The sequence below is a fragment of the Onychostoma macrolepis genome, chromosome 10 (genome assembly GCF_012432095.1).
Source record: "Onychostoma macrolepis isolate SWU-2019 chromosome 10, ASM1243209v1, whole genome shotgun sequence".
NCBI lineage: Eukaryota > Metazoa > Chordata > Actinopteri > Cypriniformes > Cyprinidae > Onychostoma > Onychostoma macrolepis.
This window is the reverse complement of record NC_081164.1, coordinates 13,617,350-13,641,403: the sequence shown is the minus strand read 5'-3', so window position 1 is coordinate 13,641,403 and position 24,054 is coordinate 13,617,350. Positions and strand designations below refer to the sequence as shown.

The 24,054-nt window shown below is 37.8% G+C and overlaps 2 protein-coding genes and 1 long non-coding RNA gene across 4 annotated transcripts in view; 2 read left to right on the top strand and 1 right to left on the bottom strand.

Annotated features, from left to right (window-relative positions):
- kdm6bb (lysine (K)-specific demethylase 6B, b) overlaps window positions 1-14,248 on the top strand; it is a 39,345-nt gene extending 25,097 nt beyond the window's left edge. The window contains exons 2-21 of the mRNA XM_058790337.1: window positions 99-181; window positions 285-408; window positions 513-593; window positions 1,227-1,422; window positions 2,608-2,820; window positions 3,048-3,182; window positions 3,383-3,733; window positions 4,055-6,561; window positions 7,001-7,127; window positions 7,311-7,416; window positions 8,054-8,259; window positions 8,585-8,691; window positions 8,832-8,900; window positions 9,404-9,552; window positions 10,254-10,368; window positions 10,460-10,647; window positions 10,739-10,880; window positions 10,967-11,093; window positions 11,187-11,357; window positions 12,511-14,248. Of these exons, the coding sequence (XP_058646320.1) occupies window positions 290-408; window positions 513-593; window positions 1,227-1,422; window positions 2,608-2,820; window positions 3,048-3,182; window positions 3,383-3,733; window positions 4,055-6,561; window positions 7,001-7,127; window positions 7,311-7,416; window positions 8,054-8,259; window positions 8,585-8,691; window positions 8,832-8,900; window positions 9,404-9,552; window positions 10,254-10,368; window positions 10,460-10,647; window positions 10,739-10,880; window positions 10,967-11,093; window positions 11,187-11,357; window positions 12,511-12,534 (5,133 nt within the window). The 5' untranslated portion in view covers window positions 99-181; window positions 285-289 and the 3' untranslated portion in view covers window positions 12,535-14,248. The remainder of the gene's footprint in view (window positions 1-98; window positions 182-284; window positions 409-512; window positions 594-1,226; window positions 1,423-2,607; window positions 2,821-3,047; window positions 3,183-3,382; window positions 3,734-4,054; window positions 6,562-7,000; window positions 7,128-7,310; window positions 7,417-8,053; window positions 8,260-8,584; window positions 8,692-8,831; window positions 8,901-9,403; window positions 9,553-10,253; window positions 10,369-10,459; window positions 10,648-10,738; window positions 10,881-10,966; window positions 11,094-11,186; window positions 11,358-12,510) is intronic.
- Window positions 14,057-18,991, bottom strand: LOC131548773 (uncharacterized). Its single transcript, XR_009273237.1, has 2 exons — window positions 18,864-18,991; window positions 14,057-14,560 (listed from the first exon to the last, which is right to left on the bottom strand). It is a non-coding gene; the product is annotated as an uncharacterized LOC131548773 (long non-coding RNA).
- Window positions 16,306-22,825, top strand: tmem88a (transmembrane protein 88 a). Of its 2 annotated transcripts, XM_058790335.1 has the most exons (4): window positions 16,306-16,653; window positions 16,749-16,798; window positions 18,797-19,206; window positions 21,606-22,825. In XM_058790335.1, the coding sequence occupies exons 3-4, from the start codon at window positions 18,814-18,816 to the stop codon at window positions 21,885-21,887; spliced, it is 675 nt and encodes a 224-aa protein (XP_058646318.1). In that variant the 5' UTR covers window positions 16,306-16,653; window positions 16,749-16,798; window positions 18,797-18,813; the 3' UTR covers window positions 21,888-22,825. The 2 variants fall into 2 exon arrangements, with proteins under 2 accessions (XP_058646318.1, XP_058646317.1); XM_058790334.1 differs by having other exon boundaries at window positions 16,306-16,798.
- The last annotated feature ends 1,229 nt before the right edge of the window (window positions 22,826-24,054 follow it).

The following is a 24,054-nucleotide window of genomic DNA, read 5'->3' as shown; positions in this document are numbered from 1 at the left end:
TCTAAAAATATCACAAAACATTACTCTTATCATGTGATATTATGAAAGAATGCTTTATTCATTCTTGTTATATCTTTTCTCTCTTTTTTTTCATTCAGAAAAGCTCAAATTGAAAACGAGGGAACGTGTAGTGATCTCTGTTGAGATCTACAGTGGAGGGTTTCTCAGACTCCTCAGTGCGGTGAGTATTCACAGGACGCTTTCTTCTCTCCAGAACAAGGTACATCACGAGTGAACAGCTACAGTAATTGCTTTTGTATGTGCTTGTGTTTGTCTCGCCTCAGGCTGAATGTATCACATAGCAGAGCAGTATTCTGGACGAAACTCATGGGACTCCTTCCCCTCTTCTGGGCCGAATCGAGTACCATGGGCCCCAGGCAGCAACCGGCACTGGGCACCTCCATCCAGGTCATCCATCCTCCACACACATTTAGAAGCGTAGCATCTGTTAATTGAACAGTTTTATTGTGCATATCTTACCGCTGTTAAATCATCAGTTCTTCTGTTTTCAGGTGCAGTGGAGGGAACTATCAATCCCCATCCCAAAACTACACAGCAGGAAGAAGCTACCCAAATAAAGCTTATAGCCACAGGTTAGTCGTTCTTTTCTGCTCTAATAGTACTGAAATCCCAATGATAAAGCAGTGACTGTATTGACCATTACCAGTAATGGTCAATACAGTCACTGCTTTATCACAACTGCTTCACTAGTACTTGTATGATGTGTATTTTTGGCACATACATTATAATTTAGTGAATCAATGTATTATTACGATGTACATTTTTATATTATTCTATATATATTTTTATGTCTTTTTATATTTTGTATATTTTTATTTTCATGTTATATTTTACAATAAAAATGTAATAAAATAATTATTTTACAGTTTGAATGTTATATTATTTAATATATATAACATAAATATATACTATTAAAACTATTGTTTGTTATACATTTACTATATATATTATATAAATAATAATTTGTAATAAAAATGTATATATTAGTGTTTTTATACCACTTTTTATACCTCTACTTATGTTACTATTTATGTTGCAAGTATGTTACTACCATGCCATCCAGGTGTTTTAATGTACGTTTTCAGTGTACGGTGATTTGACACGCACAATATTGCATGCTATATGTTACAGATAATATGTAAATTTGCCATATTAACACTACTGTGTAACATTCATGGATAGTATTCCTCTTTATTTACAAACAGACCTCCAGGTTTCATCAGGGACAGGTCCCACACACACCCCAGAGACAGAGGCATCGGAAAAGAGCAAAGGGCCCCGAGGGGCTGCGGACCAACACAGAGCCAGCACCATAATCCAGTGCGCCCCACCCTAAACTACAGCTCAGGGTGTGGAGGACACCTCTCTAGCAGCAACAATCACAGCAGTCAGCCACACAGAGTGAGGGCATCCAAAATTCTAGAGATACAGTGCTATCAAAGATGAGCTAAACACAAAAGAACTCTTAATATCCTGAATGACTTGATGCTATTTCCTGTTTCAGTATGGGGGTCCACAACAGCCACAGCGTTCCACTGGGCGTCCCCCACAGACCCAGGGAGACAAATGGACACAGTCAGCTCAGTCCAGGACATTCCAAGGGCCCTCTCTCAAACGTCCAGCACCTCCTCAAAATATGTCACCACCACTCCGGGATCCATCCCCTTCACGAGACGACTGTCCCAGCAAGAGGAGCAGGAGCATCAGTTCACATCAGGTCAGTCATGTTCTTTTCTTTGTTGAAAATGAATGTGCAAAGACAACTACTATTTACATGTACAATTTTTATTAATTTTTTTTTTTTTTTTCTGTTAGTTTTTGGTTATAAAGTGATATGTCAGTCAAAAAGATTTGGTCATAGAGAGGCAGTAGTCCTCAAGCACCATCTGCTGGTCAGAATGAGAACACCCTTAAGTGATAATGCATGACACTTCAATTCTGCAGAATTTCCACCTGAGAGAGAAATATTTCATCAACCGTCCCCTCCATCACATCCACCTCGGCCATGGAGCCCAGCATACAAAAGCTCAATGCCCTGGAGCCTGTCCGAGAAGAGGTCCTCCCCTCTCGATTTCAGGTAGACCAGTAGTCTCACCTGTATTTTTTGAGTAATTGATTTTCTGTATATGCCTGGAAGGAAAGTTTATAACTCTATACACTTTATAACTTCAATACACATTAACAGGCACAATATTGCATGCTATATGTTACAGATAATATGTAAATTTGCCATATTAACACTACTGTGTAACATTCATGGATAGTATTCCTCTTTATTTACAAACAGACCTCCAGGTTTCATCAGGGACAGGTCCCACACACACCCCAGAGACAGAGGCATCGGAAAAGAGCAAAGGGCCCCGAGGGGCTGCGGACCAACACAGAGCCAGCACCATAATCCAGTGCGCCCCACCCTAAACTACAGCTCAGGGTGTGGAGGACACCTCTCTAGCAGCAACAATCACAGCAGTCAGCCACACAGAGTGAGGGCATCCAAAATTCTAGAGATACAGTGCTATCAAAGATGAGCTAAACACAAAAGAACTCTTAATATCCTGAATGACTTGATGCTATTTCCTGTTTCAGTATGGGGGTCCACAACAGCAACAGCGTTCCACTGGGCGTCCCCCACAGACCCAGGGAGACAAATGGACACAGTCAGCTCAGTCCAGGACATTCCAAGGGCCCTCTCTCAAACGTCCAGCACCTCCTCAAAATATGTCACCACCACTCCGGGATCCATCCCCTTCACGAGACGACTGTCCCAGCAAGAGGAGCAGGAGCATCAGTTCACATCAGGTCAGTCATGTTCTTTTCTTTGTTGAAAATGAATGTGCAAAGACAACTACTATTTACATGTACAATTTTTATTAATTTTTTTTTTTTTTTTCTGTTAGTTTTTGGTTATAAAGTGATATGTCAGTCAAAAAGATTTGGTCATAGAGAGGCAGTAGTCCTCAAGCACCATCTGCTGGTCAGAATGAGAACACCCTTAAGTGATAATGCATGACACTTCAATTCTGCAGAATTTCCACCTGAGAGAGAAATATTTCATCAACCGTCCCCCTCCATCACATCCACCTCGGCCATGGAGCCCAGCATACAAAAGCTCAATGCCCTGGAGCCTGTCCGAGAAGAGGTCCTCCCCCTCTCGATTTCAGGTAGACCAGTAGTCTCACCTGTATTTTTTGAGTAATTGATTTTCTGTATATGCCTGGAAGGAAAGTTTATAACTCTATACACTTTATAACTTCAATACACATTAACAGGCCTAATCACATACTTCTTTGCTTTAAATATGTAATTTACAATTATATACTGTGTATTGCTCACGATCATCCTTCTTTCACTTATTTAAAAGGAGTCCAGTCATTCCGTCATGAGAGATCACAGACCATATTCCATACCATCACCACCCACCAGTGCTCCAAGCCAGGGCCTCCACAGCAAGAAACCCACCAAACAGGGGCAACCCCATCATCCGGTCCGAGATCATCCAGGCCCCCATCCCCGTGGGGCCAAAGTGGGCTGGGATAGCCCATCACCAGCAAACCTCACCAGTGTGCCTTACAGTCAGCAGCACCAGCTCCCTCCTCCACAGAGGCACACCGGCCCCTTCAGCAGCCCAGCCACCTCAGTACCTCAGCCCAGATACAACACAGCACAGCCTGGCTGGAAAACACAGAGCCGCTCGGGAAAACATGGCAGTAGTGTGAGTAAACCAAGAAAGAATTTTCATTTCTGGGTCAACTATTCCTTTCAATATAATGCCCAATGTTCAAAGAACTAGTCTCAGCCTCAGACAACACACCCACAGACTGTATAAGTGGGCGTTCTCGGCCGGAATAAGCTCCAAGACTTATTATCAGTAGTCAAAAGTCTGGCAACACAAGGCTATCAATTAAATACCAAGTCCATATAAATTATCAGTAAAAGCCAAACATTACATTTCAGAAAGCAATTCACATATATCGTGCTGCTCTTTTGTATTAGTATAAACTTGTGAAATGTTTGGGCATTTGTTTCTCTACAGGAGACGGGGCGTACCACCTCTGGCCTGGAATCTCAAGAGTCTGTGGGTGGGGACAGAAAACGGCCAAGCGCATCTAAACATATTAGCCGCCAACGGAGTCCTATCCAGTCATACAGCAGTGCAGAGGGTAGAGTTACAGATTGTTCAGAATGGAGGAGCCCAGAGACTGGGTTAAAGAAACACAATCAGAGAGACTCAGACTCCCCTTCTGAACCCAGCGCTCAAACCTCAGACAGAGGTCAGAGGGCACAGAAGTCAGAAATGAAGAAGAGCAGGCACTCTAAACACCAGACTGGATTCAAATCCACCCACAAGAGCTCCCTCAGCAAGCTGGAGACTGAACTCTTGAAACACATTCAGGCCAAGAGGAGGCACAAGGAGCGTTCAAGGAGGAAGGAGAAAAAGAAGGAAGGAGAGCTGTTAGACACAAGAGAACAGATGGAGAAAAAAATGGAGGACAGGAAAAAGAAAAAGATGAGGGATGGAAGAAAGGGGCATGATAAGAAGAACATACGCCAAAATGGCCGACAGTTGGGACAGATAACAAGAAGAGCAAAGGAGGAGAGGAAAAAAGGGATGCATGAAGACAGGAAGAGTGAGACGCCTTCGAAATCAGCATCTCCCAATTTAGGAAGATTGTATCCCAGTGATTCTGAACGTCTCCTGGATGACCTACTGTTTGAGCCACTTCATCTCTATCACAGAGAGGAAGAGTTCTCTAGACATACCTCAGGGTTCATCCCACCTTCTTCATCTCCTCCTGTCAGTAATAACCATTTTTCTCCATTCCAGTCAACCCCTGAAGCCAATACTAAAGCCTTAGAGGTTGATGACCAATCAGAATCTTCTGAGCCTGAACATGTAGACACTAGCGATGATGATAGTGTAGAGGCCCATGATGTTAACAGGTCCAAACTTACTCTTCCCGATAAGCAGAGGAGTTATGAAGAAGAACCCATCAGAAGCAAAGAGGGTGTTTTAGGGTTGCATAGTGCCCCAGACCTCCTTCCTGCTCACTGCACCTATAGTGAGGAGCTCCTAAGGCTGGACCCACCAACAAGCCCACCTGTTCTGAGCTGGCAGGGCTCTCCAGTGTCGGACTTAGGTGATGATGATGAGGAAGGTAAAGAGGGAGATATGATTAGAGTTTTGAGGAGGCCCGTGCTACAACCGAGTCCAACACACTCATCTCCACTAAGAGACCCAGTTGAGATCAACCCTGGAGTCGACTACTGCCATAATGACCTGGCCAAATTGTACGGCCTTCCTGAGTCCTCTAAAGCAATGGACACTGAGGAAGAAGATGACGAAAAGAGAGAAGGAGAGCAGAAAGATGGTAGTCCTGATGCATCAAACAGCTCTGAGCCCAACAAACCACACTTGCACCAAATGGACACATTCAAATCAGCAACCTCAGCGATGGGCAGTCATAGATACACTTACAGGGGTGGGCCATTTGGTCGGCCACCCCCTAGTGCATTAGTTGGGGTAAAATACTCATCATCTCTGTCCTTGGGTCCTGAGATCTACCCTCCAGACCAGCATAGTCCACCTGCCACATCTCCAATCACAGAAATCCCAGATCATGTAACACCTCCACTGATCCAGCCTGCAGAGAAGGACAAAGAGAGTGAAACAGAGGAAGAAAGAATGGAAACCAATGCAAAAGAGGAAGAAATAGAAGAAGAAGGGGAGAAAATGGAGGTGCAGAAGATGGATGAACAAATGGAGATCAAAGTAGCTGAATCAGCTAAAGACCCAACCTGCACTTCACTGGAAGAGAACGAACCTGTAATGTCTCCCGCCACCCTGCAGGCTAAACTAGTACAAAGCTGCGAGCTACTGCTCAATCAAAACTCCAGCCCTCTGTCAAAGGCTATGAAAGTCAGTGGGTCCACGTCTACTGAGAGAGAAAAGGAACAAGACAGGGCCAGACAGAAAGATCAAGTGAGGTCTCCAAGAAAAGCTGGTCGGAAAGTAAAAGTAGAAGATCCTGAAAAGAGTAATGGAGGAGAGAATAAAAAGGAAAAAGTGAAGGATGAGACCGAGACAAAGGATTCATCTTCTGAAGGTTTAAATGAGCACTTGGTGGAAATCAAGAACAAACAGATTGTCCCAGAAAACCAAAAAATTGTCTTCAAAGATGGAGAAACAGAATCTAAAGAAGTCGAGAGAGAAAAAGAGACAGACGTTACAAAAGAGACCACGAAAGAAGACACACTAAAGGCTGATGCATCTGCCACAGCATCATCTACATCTGACACAACCAACACACAAACCTCTGTTATCGTGACACCCTCCAGCAGACCTCTGCTGCTGGCCCGGGTCAATCTCCTTAATCTGCAGGAGTTGTCCAAAATTCCCTTGAAAGAACTGAGGATCCGTTTGGTCAGGGTTGAGAGCGGAAGTCGGCAGACTTTCATTGCCTCAGAGATCGATCAGAAGACCATGCCACTCAATGGCATCAACATCAAAAATTGCGCAGCTGAGGTCATACAAGCCTGCAAGTAAGTTCACATCTGACTGTAGACCTCAGATTATTCTGATGTACTTAATAGTTATTAGCGGTGTTTGCTAAGGCTAAATGGCTATAAAGCTAAAGGCTAAATCCATGGACTGACATGGAAGGCACCTGATCCATATCTAAAAACAGACTCAAATAGAGTTGGAGGTGTACTCTTTTAACTTGGGCCAGTAATCAACCACCTAGCGACCACCCAGAACACCTTAGTAATGCATACAATTGTGCTAAACGAACCACTTAGGAACCACACGGCACTACCCTATCACCTATTCACAGCACCCTAGCATCATGACAGTGTTTAATGCTCTAAACTTATTATTATTATGACTTTGATGGGGAATGTGAACCATGCCTTACTTTAGTTTTATTCTGTTCTTCCTTTCTCTGCATTTACACATACACCCTTTCTGTTTCTGTGACAGAGGGGCAAACGTCAAGAGCAAGTTTCGGGAGTCATACCTGCTTCCAGAGTTTTCAGTGAAACCTGACCTGTCCACCCAGACTCCAATTCCCAGAGAGAAACTGAACCCTCCAACACCGAGCATTTATGTGAGTTGAGGCCAATCAGTTCATAAGGCATTTATATTATATAATTATATGCTCTGTCAGACATTAGTTTATATGGATACATTAGAGGTCTTTATCGTTGTTGTAATGATAAACAATAGCCATTTAACTTGCCTGATTGATGTCTGTTACTCTGACTTTGTGTTTGTGTTTTTATATTTGTAGCTAGAGAGTAAAAGAGATGCATTTTCTCCGGTGCTGCTGCAATTCTGCACAGACCCTAAAAATGCTGTTACTGTCATCAGAGGACTGGCTGGATCCCTCCGTCTCAGTGAGAAAATACAACACACACATTACGTCTACATTAATACGAAAACATTTAAAAACGTTTTCCAAAAGTTTGCCCATCCACACTTAAATGTCAAAAAACACTAAAATAATTTTATTGCACACACGTAAAATGTAATAAAGGCTTGGTGAGATAGTAATAAAAGAAGTAATATAAAAGTAATATAAAAAGATATACAATATAAATTTGAGATATAAAATAAATTTCTCATGCTATTATTCTGCCATGGTCAGTTTATTAGCAAAAAATCCCATCACTTATTGGTGTGTCAAGTGCGCACTCCATTATTCCATGTATGGTCTAAAATGCAATTGTCCTCTGTTTTGCTGCAGTGCAGCAGTTGTGGGTTAATTTTCTCTGATCTTTGCTGGAATGTAATATGAACAAAAATAGTGCTAAGTAACAAATATCCTATCATTTGCAACACTATGAAAGTGAATACCATATATTAAGCACATACCACTATAAACATAGATATCTATCGTTTCAATATGTGTTATATGACTAAACATGTCATCGTTTTCAAAAAGCTCGGTTTTCGCAGGACAAAAACACTGTCTTTGTCAAATTCGAAAATGAATGTTTCTGGTTTAGTGTGACATTGTTGTCTTTCTGGTAGATCTGGGTCTGTTCTCCACTAAATCCCTGGTGGAGGCCAACTCAGAGCATTCGGTGGAGGTGAGGACTCAGGTGCAGCAGCCAGCGGACGAGAACTGGAACCATTCAGGATCCGCCCAGACCTGGCCCTGTGAAAGCAGCAGATCTCACACCACCATCGCTAAATACGCACAGTACCAAGCATCCAGTTTCCAGGAGAGCTTACAGGTAGAAATTGTTACCAATGAGTGCCTCAGCTCAGTGGGATCAGAAATCAACTCTATCCCACGCTTAACTGGAGTTACATCCAAGTCTCAACGGGAAACACTCTGGTGACAGCATAACAGTCTGTCTCACCCAGTAAAGTCATTAAATGAAATAAAAAAAAAAAAAAAAATATTACGTGAAATGTCCCTTCTCCTCCCTCTCAGGACAAGGGTATTGCAGTTTGATGATGCTGAGGGTCCAGGCAATCACCTGGAAGTTTTAGGTACACAGTGACACACACACTCAGAATGAAATTTAAGAAAGTGATAGTTATTTGTATTTTTAGGAGGAGAAAGACAGTGAAGATGAGGATGAAGAAGACAAATCAGGGGAAAAAACTGAGACAAAATCCAACTCCCAAGGAAACACTGACACTTCTACCATCACATCCAGGTAAAGTTAAAAAATAATGTTTAAACTATCATATAACAATACATATAGATTGCTATTACCAGGCCCAGATTGAATTTTATTTATTTATAACAATTTTTTTTTTTTAAATGCTATCTCTGAAAAATTTCTTTTTTTAACAGCTTAGAGCAGAAAGCCATTGGAAAAATCATTAAATTTGGAACCAACATTGACTTGTCAGACTCAAAACGGTGAGAGATGTTCACTTTGATATGACTGTGACATTTTTTGACAATCATCCATAAAATAATGTTGGACAGGGAGACTATGAGTGTCATGCGCAACAGACTTCCTTATTCTATAATATAGGTCTCATTGCTTCCAGTTCAAGTTTTTTGTATGTGGAGCTATTTAACTCAAAATGCCTTCTGAGGAGATACCAAAGATGATAATATCCGATGTCATTAGTATGTAGATTGATTTTTTTTTTTTTTATTCTTTTAATTAACATTTGGATATTAAAATGTAATAAAACTTCAACAATAACAACAATTAGCTAGGTTAGCTGATTACCTTAAAACTCCATAAATATTGCCATCAGTTCGTACTGCTATTAACACTTCCTCCAACAAGCGATGAGACCTGTTTTCTGGTTTGGTTGGTTGACGTTCAATATATACCCCATTCACTGTGCTTTCATGAGTGTCATTACTTGCATAGGTGTGAGTAAAGGACTGTGGGGTCTTGTCTTCAGGTGGAAGCTGCAGCTGCAGGAGCTGTTGAAGTTGCCTGCGTTCATGCGTGTGTCCTCCAGCGCAAACATGCTAAGTCACGTTGGCCACACTATACTGGGCATGAACACAGTCCAGCTTTATATGAAGGTCCCTGGCAGCCGCACACCAGGTCAGTGTGCACACACAAAGTATTTGTCCATTTGAGTCTTCTCTAACCCTCACTAGCTTTCTTTGATTTGAAAAAAGACATTATTGAATTCATGAAGTTGTTTTCCTTGTGGATTTTTAATTTTTTGTCAGGTTTTACTGCCTTTCAGAAGTTTGGTCTCCTTCAGAATAACAAAACTTTTCACACTCTCTCTAACACACAGTATTATCATAGATAAACATGTTTAACTTAATTGGATTTTTTTTAAATAGGCTTCATTATCATCATACAAATTTTAATTTATGATATTTTGATATTTATGAATGCATGTATGTATGCCTTATTTTCCAAATAAAAATGCTAATATTTTTTGTAAAATGTAACCTGGACAAAATTTACTTACATTTGGCTTCATTTTTCTTTATGATAAATAGAATTTATAGATAGTTATATTTTTGTCAAATGTTACCTGGAGATGTTAACAGTAAAATAAAATAAAATATTGAAATGTATGATATGATTTTTTTCCATTTATTTTTCTGAATAGAATTTGTAAAATGTGACAATGTGTCAAATAAAATGTTATTTTATTTTTATTTTAACCAAAGTATTTATTTTAATTATATTACGTAGACTTTGTTAAATGTGACTTAAACATGTTTAAAATAAAGCAACAAAAGAAAACCTTTTTAAACACTGAATGTCTGATTTCCTCTCTCTAGGACATCAGGAAAATAATAACTTCTGTTCAGTGAACATCAATATTGGACCTGGAGACTGTGAGTGGTTTGCCGTCCATGAACACTACTGGAAAGCCATCAGTGACTTGTGCGAAAAGTAAGCTTTGGATCACACATGGAAGTTATTTTCATGGCTTAGCATGATGACAAATGCGATTAAATATAAAACAATGTCTTCTGTGTGTTAGGCACAGTGTGGACTATCTGACAGGCTCGTGGTGGCCGGTTCTAGAGGACCTGTACCGTTCAAACATCCCAGTGTACCGTTTCATTCAGAGACCCGGTGACCTGGTGTGGATCAACGCTGGCACTGTGCATTGGGTCCAGGCCGTGGGCTGGTGCAACAACATTGCCTGGAACGTTGGCCCTTTAAATGGTGAGTCTATAGTGTAACAATAGGGGGCGCCAAAGACATCCATTTACTGTAAATATATTTGGCACTTGCTTCATGCCTTTTGTCTTTCCAGCCTATCAATACCAGCTGGCTCTTGAACGCTTTGAGTGGAATGAGATCAAGAAAGTCAAATCAATCGTCCCCATGATTCATGTGTCCTGGAATGTCGCCCGCACAATCAAGATCACAGACCCGAACACATTCAAGATGATCAAGTGAGTGCAGCGTTGCATGATTTGTGTCACTGAGACCTACTTTAAATGATTTTATAGTTCCATCTCCTTCTTGTCTTGTCTTTCAGACATTGTCTTCTCCAGTCCATCAAACACATTCAGATTTTGAGGGATCAGCTGGTGTCTGCAGGGAAGAAGATCTCCTATCAGAACAGGGTGAAGGATGAGCCAGCGTACTACTGCAACGAGTGCGACGTGAGGACCACCAACACTCAACACATTGATGGCAAATAATATTCTGTCATGAGATGTTCGTTGATGTATGTGACTGTGTGCGTGTGTGAACAGGTGGAGGTGTTTAACCTGCTGTTTGTGACCAGTGAGAGCAGCAGTAGGAAGACGTATGTGGTTCACTGTGAGGACTGCGCTCGGGAGCAGAGCCCCGGTCTGAGCGGGGTGGTGGTGCTGGAGCAGTACCGCATCAGTGAGCTCATGAACACATATGATAACTTCACCCTGGTAAGACAACACTCTGCTACACACTAATGTCAAAATGTAACATGTAATATTTTATTTTACTTTCTCTTTTCGGTATGCTAGAGTTTATAATTTTGTGAAATGTGACCTGAACATTAAAATAAAAAATTATATAAAATGAGAATAAAAGAAAATATGCAATGATATTTCTAACAATATTTCATTTTTATTTCGTTTTTAAAAAATAAGCATCATTTTGATTATGAAAAATAGAATGTATAATTTTTTTTTGTAAATTGTGACCTGGACATGTTTAAATAAAATAAAAAATATTTATTATCATTACATTTTATTTATTTATTTTTAAAATAGTTTTCATTTTCTAAATGCAAATAATAATTATTACAATATTTTTGTGAATAGTGATCTGGACGTTTAAAATAAAATATGTAATATGTAATATATATTATTTATTATTTATATTAGATGTTTGTTTTTTTAAATAGGCTTGATTGTATTATGCTAAGTAGAATTCATAAAATGTGACCTTGATATGTTTAAAATAATAAATAACAAACAATAACAAAAGTAATGATATTTTTTCTTTTCTTTCTTTTTTAAATAGGCATCATTTTCAATATGCAAATTAGAATGTGTATTTTTTTTTTAAATATTAACTGGACATTTTTTTTTTTTAAACAATAGGCAATGCTGTTTTTATTTTCATTTTTTAAAAATAGGCTTAATTTATAGTATGCAATATAGAATATATAATATTTTTGTGAAATGTGAACAGTATGTTTAAAATAAAATAGCAATATGTTATGCTATTTTTTATTTTATTTTATTTATTTTTATATACTTCATTTTCAGAATGCGTAATATAATTTATAATATGAAATGTGAGCTGGGCATGTTATGTAATTTTTTTTCTTAAACAGGCTTGATTATGCTTTGTGAACTGTGACCTTGACATGTTTAAAATAAAATAAAACTAAAATCCAAATAAATAAAGATTTTATTTAAAAAATAGGCTTAATTTCCATTATGCAAAATAGAATTTATTGTATTTTTTAGTGAAATGTTTCCAAGTAAAATAATCCATCAAGGACATCATCATTGACCACCATGACTCTGTATGTCCATTTTAAATTATTTTGACAGCAGTTGTAATGCATGAGTTTTCTCTTCCCAGGCCCCAGTCCCGTGCTGTAGGTGAACCTGATGTCTGAAACTACACAGCCATAACCAAATCTCCCACCCTCCTGCCCCAAAGCAGCGGCACAAACCTTACGTTCTCCTTTTTTTCTTTTTCTTTTTTCTTTACCAAAACCACTACTGCAGACTTACAGAACAGCCAATCAAATCGCTGTTTACTTCACATTGTTTACAATACTATCAGCCGATGTCTCTCCAGCGCAGTCGTCTTCCCCTCAGCCAGCTACTGATGGGACATCTGATAGTTCTCACGCTCCTGATTGCAGATCGATTAGAGTGGTGCTACATCATTGGACTTGGCTATCAGGTCACTCATCCACAATGGATAACTGCTGTGATTCCTTTTTTAAAAATTGTCAACTTGCCGAACATGTGCATTAATTCAGGTACTGATGTAGTTTACGTTTTTTATGCAAATGGAAGACGATTTCACCAGTCCAGTTTGTCTCTGGTTTATCTGAGTAAGTGGTGCTTTGATACAAACGTATATAACAGCAGAGGATTCATTTCTCTTGGAGCTGATGACCATTGCAGTGGCATTAAGTTTTTTTCTGTTGTTTCGGTCGTGTCATATTTACTAGAAGTCAGACCTTTGTAAATGGTATTTGCATATTTGACTGGGTGCTATTTTGTTTTTTAAGTTGTTAGGTTTTAAGGTTTTCGGAAAGGAAAAAAACAACTTTTTTAACAGTCTAGACTAAGACCATTTGGGCCTTGTGGTATGCATTTAGACAAAAGATGATTTCCTGGTATTTGATTAAATAAATAATAACATTTTTTAGAGCATTAAAATATCACGTGCGGTACAGTATATGTAACAGTTATTCCAAAAAATACGGGTTTAATCTCAAACGTATTTGATTGCATTTGTCTGGAAAACCTTGTGTGTGTGTTACGTGAATCTTTTTTGTACAACTCAAAAAAACAAAAAAAACAAAAAATCATTCCTGCAAACTTGTGGCTTTTGATGCATTTCTCAGTCTGATCGACTCCTTTAATTCGATTTTCTTATTTTTGGAATCATAACTGAATTAATCTTTGTTGGTTTTGTTTTTTATTTATTTATTTACTTGTCTTTTCCTTTTGTATTTATTGATCGTTCGTGATGCTTCTCTTTTCTGACATGCGTATTTTGTAAATCTTTCTGTTGTGCTGATGTGGTGAGGCTTACGGGGGAACGTCTGATTCAAAATGGTGCTGATCCCCCATCCTCCCGGGTCTCTCTCTGTCTGTATAAATGATCTGTAGGTTTGAAAACATGAATTTAATCTCACAAGTTGGTGCTTAGAACAGAGTCAGTACACTTTTATGAACTGAATGTCTTTGTACTGTATATTTAACACATTAAATTTGTTTGCTTTACTTGAGGTACAGGATATTGTGACGCGTGTATGATTCCAGTCATCCTAGCTGTTATGATAATTATGACCTTTCTGATTTGTATCATTATTGATGAATTGCAGATCGTTGAGTTTTCAGATTTGCGTTCCATCGATACCTCTCGGACTTTGTTTTCAGGTTCGTTGCCATTTTTTTGTTTGTTTTACTGTATAAAAAAAAAAAGAAAGAAAAGATTAAATGAAAAAAAAAAAAAAAAGCAAAGGAAAACATTAAGGAACTGAGCCAGACTTGTCTAAAACATTTTGTGATTTTTGTGTGTTATACCTGATATAATTCTAACTATAAAAAAAAAATAAAACATTCTGATAAATTCCCATGTGTTTACGTGTAAGTTATTTCTGGATCGCGAGTGGAAGCGTATTAGAGGAAGGCTACAGATTCACAGTCTCCTGTCTGTCTGCGAGTGGAAGCGGAGGCCTGCAGAGGTCATGGGACAGGAGTAATGTTTCGCTGACACCTCAGCGCTCTCTGCGGACTTTACTGCGGAAATCCTGGCTCCAAGGACAGGAAGACGGGTTTTCCTCTTTTATGACTGTCAGGATATATCTCGTTTTTCACCATCCCTCCACACTTAACTTGTATATTTCACCAGCACCCTTTTTATCTCCCTTTCCATATCGCCACTGCTGTGAATAAATAAATAAACAATGGTAAATGGTAAAGTCATTATCCTGTTTTCACTCGTTAACTCTGTATCTTATCCAGTTCACTCTATCACAGTCATTCTCAACTGGTGGTTCATGACCTGAAAAGGTTTATCAGTTCTGATACAATCACAGACAGCTGTGAATAAAATTATGCTAAATCCAAATAATTACATGCGAATAACCATACGATGGTGCATAGTTTGGACATCAAAATAAATAGGCTTCAAAAGGAAAGAGAAAATTATATAATATTATATTATATTATATTATATTTTACTAATATTATATTATAGTTTGGACAGCAAAATAAATAGGCTTCAAAAGGAAAGAGAAAATTATATATTATATTATATTATATCATATATTATATCATATATTATATTATATTATATTATATTATATTATATTATATTATATTATATTATATTATATTATATTATATTATATATTGGTTTAATATCTCTCAGGACATGTCGGAGCAGTCAAGACAAATGATTTAAATTATATTATATAATATTATCCATGAAAAATTACATTTATTCATATATGAGTGTCAAAGGAATGTCCATATGGCAGTAAGTAATAATAAATAAAATAAATAATTTTGTGGTTAACAAACATGTGTTCAGTATAATATAATATAATATAATATAATATAATATAATATAATATAATATAATATAATATAATATAATATAATATAATATAATATAATATAATATAATATAATATAAATCATATGCAGATATATATATTTTTTATTTTAATAACATTTTGGTCACACTTTATTTCCAATTCTCGCTATTAACAAACCATTAACTACGACTTCTGCCTTAAACTTTTAATTTGCTGCTTATTAATAGTTAGTAAGGCAGTTGTTAAGTTTAGGGTTATGGTCATGCAGAATATGTGCTTTATAAGCACTAATAATCAACCAATATGTTATTTAAAGGCATGCTAATAAGCAACTAGTTAAAAGTGAGAATTGTTCTCTAAAGGGTTACCAACATTATTTGCCACAATTTCAGTATTTAATTTTGGATCCTGAAACAAAAACCTCCAGTATCTCATTCAAAAACAGCCAATCTACATCACGTATGCTGAAATCTCAAAAAAAAAAAAAAACATCCCAACAGCCCCCTGTGCCCTGACAGCTCTGACACATCCTGAGAGATATTAAACAGGCATCAACTCCCCCGCTGTAGCTGCAGCCAAATGTTTTAGAGGGTCCTTAGTGATACAGACCTACATAAAGCTTTTAGTAACTCTTATATACAGTATTTCATATTTTTGTAACTCAAGAGAGAAAGCCTTCTTGATCTCTTTCTGTGCCACTGGGAGTTACTTTCAGATTTCAGTTTTTTTTTATATGCCTCTTAATCATGTTATGTATTTTCCTCAGGACATCTGAGTTCTTCTATTGTGCTTGAGATGTCTGGTTTTCTAAGACTGTGATGAAAATACAGAGCTTGTGATGTAAGAACCAGGGTTATGTAACGGGCAGAGTTTTTTCTTTTGAAAGTGAACCAAGTCACTCATTCAAGCTGTCCATTTACTCACAACACCAACTACTGCGTTACTCAGAAATATGTTCTTTAGGTTTGCTTTCAGGAACTTTTATAGTTAAACTATGAAATGTCAGTTTTGCATGACATGCCTCTAAAGATCTTTTCAATGGTCTCAAATGTACCAAAAAAAAAAAAAAACCTGTCACAACATAAGAAATGAAAGTGTGTAGAAAGGGAGTAGAGTGTGTAGCTCCAAAGGGAGTCCAGGTCATCCATCTTATTGGGCAAAAAAATCTCCTGGATAAGACTACACCCCCACTACCCAACACCCCACAATCCTAAATGCCCCAGCCAGAGCAGCGGGAGGCCAGAAAGAGAAGTGGGAGCGGAGAGATATAACCGAGATACCAAGGCAGGACATCTTCGTCAAAGGAAGGAAAGAGCGGAGCAGGAAAGGAGGAAGAGAAAGGGCTGAAATAGAGGAGTGAGTGTTCCACGGAGTTCAGTTTCACACAGAGCCAGTGGAGATTCTACAGGTGGACATGAAAACTAGATGAATAAAACGTAAGAATTATAGACTGGAATAATCATCTCAGCCATTGTGAAGGATTCAGTTGGGAAAGGAAATTATATAACAAGTAAAGGAAATTTTTCTGCAGGAGGAAAGGTGGTGTTTGAGGGAACGGACGACCAACTTTATTACTCTAATGTAAGTATAGAAAATTTTAGACTTTGGATTGGGTTTGAACTTATGTAAATAACACTGTTTCATGTAAATGCCTTGTAGGGTTTTACTTTATATCAAAACGTCCACAAAAAAAAAAAAATTAATTAATTAATTAATTTAAAAAAAAATAATAATAATATATATATTTAAAATCATATTAGAATGATTTCTGAAGGATCATGTGACACTGAAGACTGGAGTAATGATGCTGAAAATTCAGCTTTGCATCACAGGAATAAATTACATTTTTAAATATATTAAAATATAATTATTTTTATAGTACCGTAATAATATTTCACAATACTGCATTTGTAATCAAATAATTAGAGATTCTTTCAAAAAGATTTTTAAATCCTAATTATTTGAAACTTTTGTCAGTATTTAAATATGCACATATAAACTGTGGCCTTTAAATCATACAGGCCTTGAATAAATAGATAGCAAAGGTCTTTCAGTATGAAGCAATAAGGCCTGGTATCTTGGACCAAGATTAAATATATTCTTATTTTTCAATTCACCAGTGATAAACACTGTTTGAACTTATTTCATAGTTTAGTTCAGTTTGGGCTTTGTTCTGCTATATATACTGACCTTAATTCCCTAAAGACTGTCTATGTCCTGTCAAAACCCCCCTTTATATATTTGTATATTTTGTGGAATTTCCTGATATTCTGAACCTTGAATCAGAATGTAAAATTAGTCATGGTGGTGATTTAATCTTGGCAAATGTACAAATGTTTGCACTACTCACACTAATGAAAACATATAAACACTTAAAAAATGAAATAAAATGTTTCTATATTATTAAATATGTAAATTATTGAATATTAATCATATTAATATGTATATATCTAAATAAATAATCAAATAAAATGAAAATAATTTACCACTTATAATTTTATAAGTGTAAAAAAATAAATGAGTCTTTTGGTAATTATTGCCACTGAAAACTTCCTTAAGGTCACAGCAAATTGCTCCTTTAAGAATTTAAAAGGTGATTGTGTGGGAAAGGATTTTAAATCAAGGTCTTGATAACATCGGAACTATTAATGGAAGCGTGATATCATACTTGTATTCACTAAAAATTGGGCCCACTCCAAATAAACAAGGGTAAGCAGAGGACTTATTCCTAGAAAGAATAAGCAAGCATGTGACCTCTGACTTCTGAAGTCACAATCTAAAACACGTAGATGATCTGTGCTCTAACATCTGTCCTTAAACTACGCAATGTGTATTATTGATCAAAGAGACTAACCTGCATAAATCAGAGGAAATTTGATGTTTTCCTGACATTCACTTGCTTAAATGGTTCATGTGGATCTGTAACGAGCTGTTAAAGGCCATTTATGACTGTTTCTTTAGAATGTTGCTCTTTTAGGGTTCCGCTGTTTTATAGTATTTGTGGTCTGGTCAGCATTTGGGGTTTCCTGATGAGCCATTCCAAAGTTATTGTTTTGTATTTTTTTGGTCATCCTGGAGATCAGGGTGGGGTCAGTGGCTTCATTTCCTGATTCTCAGTGTTAGTTATCACCGTTTGCTTTCTCTACATTTTTACCAGACCTTTTTAAAGAAATATATAGTCCACACTTTTTAGTTTCCCACCAACAATTGGCTATATTCTTGATTTCATGTAAGTTAAGCTCAGTCAACAGCATTTGTGGCATAATGCTGATTAACACAAAAATTATTTTTTCATTTGTCTCTCTTTTTCTTAAAAAAAAAAAAAAAAAAGCATTGTGAGGATTATTTTGTCTCAATCTTTTTTTTTTTCCTAAGAACTTCTCTGTGGAAATCAACAATATGTCACAAACAGTCAGTATACTATACTGTCCACTGAGTTTAACATCTTTTGAACCTGGAATATTCATTTAATAGGCTAGGCATTTTATTGCTGTTAGCATGACTTAAAAGGCTATTTATTGCTGTTTGTGGGCAGTTTACAGAGCCAGTTCATTAGTTTGAATATTTCTTTTTTGCCAGCCAAAAACTATAATTTCATGCCTGAAAGACTGATGAACGGCAAGATGAGTCTTTCCCGTAATGGTACCTTGGAGAAACCCGTGTCCCTGCAGACCGCCACGGACCGAGGGGAGCTCGATTCCCCTCACCCGCGCCTCCATCACACCGGCTCCATCTCCTCCAGTACTCCAGCAAACGTGTCCAGCTCAGTTGTGGTGGTTCCTCCTCCGTACTCGATAGCAGGCAGTGCGGTGAACGAGTCTCCCCTGGAGCTGAGGGGCTCTCTGGACTGTTGGGCCTGTTCTGTTCTGGTAACAGCACAGAATCTGATCATCGCCGCCCTCAATGTGGGTCTGGCTGCGTTTATCTTCGGCCTCATCCTCCTGCCTTCGCTCGTCATGGTTGTTTTTGGCTTCCTCTGCCATTCAACGGTAAGTGCGTTTCTAATGTTATGTAACAAATAAGTAACGTCTTGTTACTATCCAATCCTAATTAACCTAATTCACTTGACCGATTTGCCAGTTCCTGCTTGTACATTACATGTTTAAAAAAAAAAAAAAAGATTTGAGGTTTGGTACAAAAGTTTGTTGTCGGATTTTTAACGTTTTTGAAAGAAGTTCTGAAAGAAGTGCCTTTATTTCAATTTAAAAGAACTGTTTTCTATTTCTAATATATATACTTTTTTTTTTTTTTTTTTCTGTGATGGAAAAGCTGAATTTTCAGCACTTTAGTCTTCGTGTCACGTGATCTTTGAGCTGATTTGGTGCTTAACATTTTTGTGGAAACCATGATATATTTTTCAGGATTGTTTGATGAATAGAAAGTTCATATGAACCGTATTTTTTTAAATATAAATCTTTTGTAACATTATAAATGTCTTTACTGTCCGTTTTGAGTGATTGATGTAGCAAATCAGCTCAAAAGGGAAATGTAGCCTATATAAATAATTAGCCTACAATTAATTATGATTAATTACAATTATTTATATCAGCAGCCAGTAGTGTAGCAGAATTAAATTTCCATCAACTAATCTGTTCGTCCAGCGAACATTCAGTGTAAGTTCATATCAACTCTGGATGTTTTCGTGGCCACAGAAAATACTTTGATACAGTATTAATGCATTAGAGCATGTAGCAAGGATCAAAATCGTAAAGGGACATTAATTTGCAAGGCAGAATCAGAAACTCATATAATTTGTGCACAAGAGTTTTATTAACTAAACACTAACACAAACTAGTCTAACAAACAAATGAGCATACATACACTCACGCGTACATAAAAAAGGGGAGCTAAAGTGGATGAATGAAGCCATTAGAGAAACCAGAGAATGCAGTTATGGAAAATGAGTCAGAACCACCTGAGTTAAAAACCATCAGTGCCGTTTTACAACAGGGTCTATGGCTTATACTAAACCTGTAGTATAACCTTATACTATACTAAAATGGTTTGAAGGTTTGGTGGTGTTGGAGTTCTTCAAGTTCTTCTGGGTTTGAAGGGTGATGAACTCCAAAAGATGTTATTCTGGCTCGGTGGTGATTGGGAGAGTTTTCTCCCAGATGAAGGTGATGAGAGAACTAAGAGAGACATCAGCTGAGATCCTAGGATCTTTGATGAAATGAAAGTCAAGGCCGAAAGGCCTGGCACAAACCTAGGGGTCCCGAAGAGTCCTCATCCTCCTCATCCTCTTAGGATCTAAAAGAACTGCAGACTGGCTATATGTTGGGGCCCACCGGGCACGCCCGCACTGGCTCAGGCTCTCCACATGGGCAGAAATCAGAAGATTTTGCAGAAGAAAGGGTGGAACTGTGCGTGAGCCCTTTAAAGTATGGGAAGAGTCACTCCTCTCGGGATGGGCTTGACCAATGAGAAAGCCTGAATTTCCAGGCGGGAGGTTTTATGACCGGTTCGATCATAAGCATTCATCAAACAGTATACAATACAAAAGACAATATACAAGAACAGTAATAATATACACAATGACCTGAGGATACGTGATAGGAAGGCCAAAGAAAAATCTGTCTATGAATTAATGAAAGAAGTATTTTCCAATAGCAGTATGTGTCTGTTTTAGATAGAATTGAGTAGGGGCGAAGATTCTCTCTACATACATTTAGGTCGTAAAGTTTATCTGATCTGGCTGAGGTGTCCTAGTTGCCATGGTAACCAGGGGCCTGGCGTTGTTCACATACATCCTTGCACCCAGTACGTTTATTGGGTGAGGGGTCTGTGATTATTTGTTAATCTAATGAATCATTGATTTGTTAAATCTAATGAAAAATTGTGTCAAGATTGGTCCAAATGCTACATTGAAGTGCTAATTTCTTTAAAAAAAAAAAATCTTACTCACCACAAGCTTTTGAAAGTGTATATTTATGATACCTGCTATTATATTTGGATCTTTTTCTGTGCTTGTTCTCACATACTGTGATTCCACCCCAAATTTCATCTTTCTCCCTCCAAAAGAAATTAAAACAGCTCAGATTGCTCTAGTGACATAGCACTGATGACTAACCTGCCCAGAGTTTCACAAATCACCTGGGTGAGAAGAGGAAATAAACTCTGTCACACGATCCTCTCTTTATCATTTCCCTGCGTCAGTGATCAGTTAGCTGTCTCCAGCTGAGCAGCCTCAGTCAACTCCCACTGCTTCACCATATGTGGATGTTTTTATTAATTTTCTTATCGCTGGTCAATGTAATCATACTCTTATCTGAATTGACAATATATATCAGACACAATTTTTACAGTACTTTCAGTCCTTTCCCTCCCTCTCTTGTGAAATCTTCCTAACTAACTCCTTTTCTTGCACTCCTCTCTGTCTGTTCCAAAGGTTCAGCGCCATGGTACTTCCGTCTACTGTTCAGATCTCTTGGATGATGGAGGCTGTGTGGCTTTACTGGTGGTGGGGTTCCTGCTGCTGGCTCCGCTCTTGGTTCTGGCTCTGGCCGCTTACTGTAGGATGGCACGCCACCTCCAGCTGGGCCTGTGCTTCATCCCCTACAGCCGTGCCGTCTACAAGAACCTGCCTGCATCACGTCATCAAGGCCTGGGGGGCTGCTGTGGCCAGCAGGGGGCAGGAGAGAGCGAGGGAAAGGGTAGTGTGTGGGTTTGAGCAGCCTAAAAAAAGAGCATGGTGAATTTAATGTGAATAGCCATAGCAAAAGGTCACATACAAAAACCAAATAGTGCCGATATGTCAATACAAGCAGTGCCATGTTCTCAGCAGTTTTACAAATTGTGCATTTAATTCAACATCAGAATCTTTGCAGTGCAGTGACGTTTTTTCAGTTCTTTTTAACTGGATCAACCTATAGACCATGGCCGGGGTAGCACCATATTTCATTTTTGACAGGAATGAAAACAAGGCTATGAGGGATAGAAGTACAGTGCGTTCAGTGGGTTTTACTGGGTTTAACAATATTGTTCAGCTGACAAAACATCATCAGACAAAGCTGTTTTGAAAGTTCTGAAAATTACATGAACTACACTCTTAAAAATAAAGGTTCTTTGATGCCAATAAAGAACCTTATACCATCCATGGAACCTTTTCATTTCACAAAAGGTTCTTTACAGTGGAAAAGGTTCTTTAGATTATTAAAATGTTCTTCACTCTAAGAAAAAATGGTCCTTTTAAGAACTGTTCACTGAAAGGTTCTTTGGGGAACCAAAACTGGGCATCGTTGTGAAAACCCCCTTTTGGAACCTTTATTAGGATCTTTATTCAGTGTGTGCCATTGAAAAGACAGTAAGTCTATCCCTCACAGCCTCGTTTTCATACATGATAAATTCAATATGGTGTCTAACCTAAGGCCTGTAAGATGGTGAAAAAGGGTGGACCTATTTTTAAAAATGAAATACAGATTGTTCCTTTGTAAAATGTGTTTGCATTCTTTGTATTTTAGTGATTTTTGTACATTTATCATAAGAAACTTTTTGTAAAAATGTTCTTATCACTGTTGTAAGAGCACCTCTTACTACTTAAAAAATAAATAAAACATTCCCACCATAAATGTATGAAATTTCAAAATGGTCAGCTATGTAGTCATTTTTAGTTCAGCTGATATTCTCTCATTATCTCATTACACAATCATACACACTTTTCCCATGCAATGTTGTAAATGATTTCTGTGGATCCAAACAAAATTTCAACAGTAACTAGACATTTTTTATTTTTTATTTTTACTTTTTGAAAAGAAAATAACTTGACGGTTCGAAACTTACCACAAAACTAAAATGTTGTGGGGAGTTAAAGGCATAGTTCACCCAAAAATGAAAATTCTGTCTTTAATTACTACCCTCATTTCATTCCAAACCCATAAGACATTGATTCATCTTAAGAACGCAAATTAAGATATTTTTTGATGAAATCCGAGAACTTTCTGACCCTGCATAGACAGAAACCCAACTGACACGTTCAAGGCCCAAGGGTAGCAAGGACATTGTTAAAATAGTCCATGTGACAAGTGGTTCAACTGAAATATTATGAAGCTATGAGAATACTTTTTGTGTGAATGGAAAACAAAAATAATGACGCACGCGTGTGGTGCCGCTGACACATGGTGAAGACTTGACACTGAAGAAAATAATTGTTGAATAAAGTCATTATTTTTGTTTTCTTTGCACACAAAAAGTATTCTTGTAGCTTCAAAAAATACATTTTGAACCACTGATGTCACATGGACTATTTTAAGATGTCCTTACTACCTTTCTGGGCCTTGAGCGTGTCAGTTGCATTGTTGTCTATGCAGGGTCAGAAAGCTCTCAGATTTCATCAAAAATATCATAAAGGGGTCCTATTATGCTTTTTCACTTTTTATTTTTGTCAGTGTGTAATGTGTATGTTTGGGCATAAAAAGATCTACGAAGTTACAAATCTCAAAGTTCACTCCAAAGGGAGATCCCTTTTCAAAAACTACAACGAAGGGCCCGTTTGGACTACAAAGTTGTTTTCTGGTATGCTACTTCCGATATGCTAATCCGATTTGACCGTTACTGAAACGGATTTCCAGGGGTTCTGGTCAGTTCGGATTTAGCGTAGCTTTTACACGTCCTCACGCCACGTAAAACGTAAACACGTCAGACGTTTTTGCAGAAAACATGCTGAACATCTTTGCAGAAACAAGCTTGTGTCGTTGCGAAGTGCAAGTCAAGCGGTAAAAAAAACAATATACTGCTAGTACATACCTCTTTGTGTTTTGAAAGTAGCGGAGACCAAAAAAAAAAAAAAAAGCAAAGTAGCGGAGACAGCATCACGGAATAAAGCCGCACATTCAAGCTTC